This window comes from Bison bison, unplaced genomic scaffold, assembly GCF_000754665.1.
Source record: "Bison bison bison isolate TAMUID 2011002044 unplaced genomic scaffold, Bison_UMD1.0 scf7180017864043, whole genome shotgun sequence".
NCBI classification, from domain to species: Eukaryota; Metazoa; Chordata; class Mammalia; order Artiodactyla; family Bovidae; genus Bison; species Bison bison.
In genome coordinates this window covers 2,724,090-2,730,089 of record NW_011494615.1, presented here as the reverse complement: position 1 = coordinate 2,730,089, position 6,000 = coordinate 2,724,090, and the positions used below count along the sequence as shown (strand labels likewise).

Sequence of the window (6,000 nt, the reverse complement as noted above, 5' to 3'; positions counted from 1 at the left end):
ATTCCAGTCCCCTATAATGAAAAGGACATCTTTTTTGGGTGTTATTTCTAAAAGGTCTTGTAGGTCTTCATAGAACCGTTCAACTTCAGCTTCTTCAGCGTTACTGGTTGGGGCATAGACTTGGATTACTGTGATATTGAATGGTTTGCCTTGGAAACGAACAGAGATCATTCTGTCGTTTTTGAGATTGCATCCAAGTACTGCATTTCGGAGTCTTTTGTTGACCCTGATGGCCACTCCATTTCTTCTGAGGGATTCCTGCCCGCAGTAGTAGATATAATGATCATCTGAGTTAAATTCACCCATTCCAGTCCATTTCAGTTTGCTGATTCCTAGAATGTCGACATTCACTCTTGCCATTTCTTGTTTGACCACTTCCAATTTGCCTTGATTCATGGACCTGACATTCCAGGTTCCTATGCAACATTGCTCTTTACAGCATCGGACCTTGCTTCTATCACCAGTCACATCCACAGCTGGGTATTGTTTTTGCTTTGGCTCCATCCCTTCATTCTTTCTGGAGTTATTTCTCCATTGATTTCCAGTAGCATATTGGGCACAACTGACCTGGGGAGTTTCTCTTTCAGTATCCTATCATTTTGCCTTTTCATACTGTTCATGGGGTTCTCAAGGCAAGAATACTGAAGTGGTTTGCCATTCCCTTATCCAGTGGACCACATTCTGTCAAATCTCTCCACCATGACCTGCCTGTCTTGGGTTGCCCCACAGGCATGGCTTAGTTTCATTGAGTTAGACAAGGCTGTGGTCCTAGTGTGATTAGATTGACTAGTTTTCTGTGAGTATGGTTTCAGTGTGTTTGCCCTCTGATGCCCTCTTGCAACACCTACCGTCTTAATTGGGTTTCTCTTGCCTTGGGCGTGGGGTATCTCTTCACGGCTGCTCCAGCAAAGCGCAGCTATTGCTCCTTACCTTGGTCGAGGGGTATCTCCTCACTGCCGCCCTTCCTGACCTTCAATGTGGGATAGCTCCTCTAGGCCCTCCTGCGCCCGCGCAGCCACGGCTCCTTGGATGTGGGGTTGGTCCTCCCGGCCACTGCCCCTGGCCTCGGTCGTGCGGTCGCTCCTCCCCGCCGCTGCCCTTGGCCTCGGGCTTAGGGGCGTGGGGTAGCTCCTCCCGCCCGTCGCCCCTTTAGGAATATTATAAATATTCAACATACATAAATATTCAAATATTTATGTATGAACATTTTGTATATATGAAAGTTTGAGACTGTTAATTTTTTTAAGTTAATTCTTTAAAATGGTGTTAAGACACACTACTAAGGGGTTTGTTCATTCTTTGCCTCTTCTAGTAATATCTGCTTCTTCTGATACAACAGTAAAAGTATGGAACGCACATAAGGGATTTTGCATGTCAACATTAAGGACGCATAAGGTAAGACAACTAACGCAGTTTTCGGTGTCTTTAGTGCAGTACTAGGATCTCAGTACTTTATATGACTCATTTGCTTATTAGTCTACAGAGTAGATCATAATATATATGTTTTGTTACAGGATTATGTAAAGGCCTTAGCGTATGCCAAGGATAAGGAACTCGTAGCATCAGCTGGATTGGACCGACAAATATTCCTTTGGGATGTGAATACTCTAACAGCGCTGACTGCCTCAAATAACACCGTCACAAGTAAGGTGTTTGAAAATTTTTCTTTGAAAGCGATCCAAGTTGACATAAATAAAGAATGGTTTATAAAACAAATCCGATAAGTTTGCATCAAGACAGTGGTTCTGCCTGTAGCGTTCTAGTCCCCAAGAGTGTGATTAGAAGCTAGTTCCTCACTGTGGTCTAAAAATGGTAACTTCTGCAGGTGTAACCTGGCCATTTTTGTACCTATTAGCTCCCTAGCTAACATATAAGCTTCCAGAGCGCAAAAGTGTCTGTCTTATTACTTTGTATTAATATATCCTACAGCTTTACCTGACCCAGGGCCACACTCTAGGCAGATTATTACTGATCAAAGTAGTGATTACCTGGCCAAAAGTAGGCAACTCTTGACTTTTAGAAGTGTTGTACTTAGTCTCTTAATTGTGTCCGACTCCTCTCTGCGACCCTTGGAGAATCCAAGGGATGGAGGAGCCTGGTGGGCTGCCATCTATGGGGTCGCACAGAGTCGGACACGACTGAAGCAACTTAGCAGCAGTAGCAGAAGGCTCCTCTGTCCATGAGATTTTCTAGGCAAGAATACTGGAGTGGGTTGCCATTTTCCTACCCCAGGAAAAGTGTTACTGGATACTAACAGCCTTCAAGTTAATAACCACATAGGAAAATACCCAAAGGAAAGAAAGAGGGCTTTTAGTGCCAATACTGTAGGACCCTTTCAGAGCAGCCTTAAGAATCCAGCCAATTCCAGAAGAGTGCAGGAAAGCTGACCCTAGCTTCTAGAGACAATTCAGAAACCTTCACAGCGAGTTAATAGCATGGATGCCTTATCAACTAAGATCTCAGTTACCTAGTCAGACCCCGACAGGTTAGACTTGAAGTTTGGCCTGGTGTCAGTAGGGACTCTTAGCATATTTTTAGCTAAGCCTGGCTTAGAAGATCTGTGTTCATGATGTGGGCCTGAACTGTCTGGATCCCTGCATGACAGATCCAATTTGTCATGACTGTGTAATACTCATGTTGACATAGCTAACAATTCTAATGAAATCTAGTATGTGTCAAGAAGAGCAGGTTGGGAGACTGGTGTTTATAATTTCTTAAATATTATTTTGCCCTTTTTCTCAGGAAATATGTGAAGGTTTAAACACTATTCTTCCCTTGTTCTCTGTGATTAATGTACACAGTTTCAGGGATTCAGCAGCTGGTCCCTACTGGGGCTGTCATAATGCATCATTTAACTCTCTCTAATGTAAGGCCTGCCTGAAAGAGGCACTAACAAGAGGGAATGAAGCCAAAAAAGGAGGATCGGCCCAAGGTCAGAGATGAGGCTTAGTGGTATAGATTCAGCAACAAGTATATTCTACTTAGAACTGTTTAGAGAGGATATCAAACATGCTTTTTATCATTATGGAAATAATGATAATAGCTAACATTTACTGAGCATTCAATAGAAGCAGTTAACTTTTCTAAATACTTTATATGTATTTATTCCTTTACTCACAATCAGTATGTTTGTTTATACTTATTCCTTGTTGTAAAGTTGGAATCATACTGTATGGACAGTTTTATGTATGTGCTTCAGTGGTACTGACTTCTGAAAGAGAGAGCATGAATGCAATTCTTGCCACACAGTGCCTAGTTTCCTTCCAGAAGAGTTGTACCAAATTATCCTTCCACGGGTAATGTATGAGAAGGCCATTTCAACTGTTTTTTTTGAGAACCAAGTATGTTGCTTTGTTTCTTACTGATTTTTGTCAGTGAAAATAGTATTTTGTTTTGATTTGTGTTTTCTTGTAAAAAGTGAGTTTAGCTGTAGTTTTCATTTTTATTGGCACATGTGTATCTTTGAAAATCTATTACTTATGTGGATAGCTTTTTAAGTGGCAGTTCAGTTCAATTTAGTAAATATTTGTTGAGCATTTGTGTATGCTCAAATCCAGAAGGGATGTAAATTTTAATAGTATTATTTAGAATTATCTCCATAATAGGTAAATTTCTTTTCCTTAAGAGTCCCCATAAAGATAAGATTTCTAAATCAAATAATTAAACTTGTGCTGACTAGCTACTAAACAGCTGATGATTTTAACCTTTAGCTCTATTTATCCTTAATAGCTTCTTCTTTAAGTGGGAACAAAGATTCCATTTATAGCCTGGCAATGAATCAACTGGGAACAATCATTGTATCAGGGTCCACTGAGAAGGTAAGGGGAAACTCAAGGGGTATATTTTAACACTAGAAAACAAAGAAACCAAAATAATTTGATCTTTGTAATTACAAAATACATAGACAGTGGTTTTTCCTGGTGGATACTAAAAATAAAGGCTTTATTTGAACAAATAAGGGTATAACTATATAATTACTGTCATGTGTGTGGTGCCAGGGGTGGAGGGTGGAGTCAGGAGGCCTGTGCATTTTTTTTTACATTAAAGAGGCTTCCTCCCTCTTAAAAAAGTTGGGAGCCTTGGACACTGGAACACTGTCTCTTGGCTGAAGTAGTACTACCATCACAGAACTTGATGGTTACCACTTGATTTATAGAAGCCATCTACTATTTGAATTTGATCGTTTGTATGATTCGTTGTATGATTCACAGGTTTTAAGAGTATGGGATCCAAGAACATGTGCAAAACTAATGAAGCTAAAAGGGCACACGGATAATGTTAAAGCGTTGCTGCTGAACAGAGATGGCACACAGGTATGCAGTTCTCGTGAGCATTTACCTACTGACCTTGTCAGAATTTCATACAGTAGAAGCTCCCCCACTTTCTATATTGTTGCATAGTTGGTTTAAACCAAAAGCTACAAGCATTGTAAACTGTGGTCTGATTTTTAAATCCTTAAAATACTCAGTTGCACATATAATAATCCACATTTTGAAATTATCTTGTTTGCATAACTTTTAAAGAAAGGCCAAACAAAGGATATCCTAAGAATAATTCTAATGCAGGTGAGTATATGCAGTTATGTATAGACTAAAATAAGGGCTTCCCAGGTGGCTCAATGGTAAAGGATTGCTTACCAATGCAGGAACTACAGGAGGCGTGGGTTTGATCCTTGAGTCGAAAAGATCTCCTGGAGGAGGAAATGGCAACCCACTCCAGTATTTCTTGCCCGGAAAATCCCATGGATAGAGGAACCTAGTGGGCTGCCGTCCATGAGGTCTCAAAAAATCAGACAGAACTGAGCATCCATCCATAAATACACACATACATATAGGCTAAAATAATTTAAAATGCTTCCTTTTTTGAAGCAGAAGGAATCTTTGGTATTGAGTGCTTTCTGGCAGTGGAAAATATCCTCACAGTGGGTCTGGTTTCTTAGGCAGATCTTGTCAGTTGGCTATGTAGATATGGACTGTAGTTTTGTTATCTAACATAGAACTTAAAGTCAGCATTTCAAAGAAAAACATTTTGGTAATGTTTGAACAGGTATTAATATTCAGCCACATAATTTGTGAATTATAAATCACAATTCTATCTGTTCTATAGCAGTAGAAAAATGATCTTTCATCAATATAGACAGTAAAAAACAAAAACTGAGCACCATTTTATGTTACGACACACCTCTCCCGTGTACCGCCGCCGTTTTTTTCATAGGCAGGGATCATTGGAATTGATTGTGATGGGGCTGGAAAAGGGAGAGTACGAATGTGACTGGATGAGAAACACCATGGGTCCATTACTCCCAAGAAATAACATCAGGGAGGTTGCCTCATCCATGAATTAGAGAAGCCTTTGTTTCCAGAGGTGAAAGGAAAGTTGAAAAACTGGCCAAGGGAGGGAAATCACTTTTCGGAACCAGGTAGAGAGGCTGGAAGATGCCCGTAGAGGTCTTTGGAGACGTGGTACTTGATATCATGTGTTGTGTAGCCTTGAGCAGAGAACCCTTCATTACCTGTCCTTAGTTTTCTCATCTGCAAAGTGGGAGTCTTAATATTTAGTTCGTATAGTTGGTGAGGAGAGTAGAAACAAGGTGCATTCTTATCTGCAAACCATGGCATTTTCTCAGACTCTTGAGTTTCTTTGCAGTAGCATTTTCACGTGAGTCTGAAAAGCCCAATGCAGTCAGCTCCTCACTTTTTTGCAGTAGCTGCTAGGTTGCACTTGATATGGTTGTCCAAGCCTTCTTCCGTTAGCTTTGTCCAGGATCAAACTGGATCATATGAACTCCATGGGACTGCCCTTAGCTAGAGACAGTAGACTAGATGGTTTTTCAGAAGAGGGCTGTGGGCCTGGTAGACTTTCTGAAATCTCCTCCTTTCTGCTTCACTCCATGCCTTGTTTCCTCTGTAGATAATTATGAATGTGCTTTTACTTAAGATGATATAAGTAGCATCAGTTCAGTTCAGTCACTCAGTTGTGTCCGACTCTTCGCAAATCCAT

The 6,000-nt window shown here is 40.6% G+C and overlaps 1 protein-coding gene across 1 annotated transcript in view; it reads left to right on the top strand.

Moving 5' to 3' along the window:
* WDR48 (WD repeat domain 48) overlaps positions 1-6,000 on the top strand; it is a 52,601-nt gene that overhangs the window by 20,350 nt on the left and 26,251 nt on the right. Inside the window, exons 4-7 of the mRNA XM_010835497.1 lie at positions 1,313-1,395; positions 1,515-1,644; positions 3,730-3,818; positions 4,212-4,313. Coding sequence (XP_010833799.1) covers positions 1,313-1,395; positions 1,515-1,644; positions 3,730-3,818; positions 4,212-4,313 — 404 coding nt within the window. The remainder of the gene's footprint in view (positions 1-1,312; positions 1,396-1,514; positions 1,645-3,729; positions 3,819-4,211; positions 4,314-6,000) is intronic.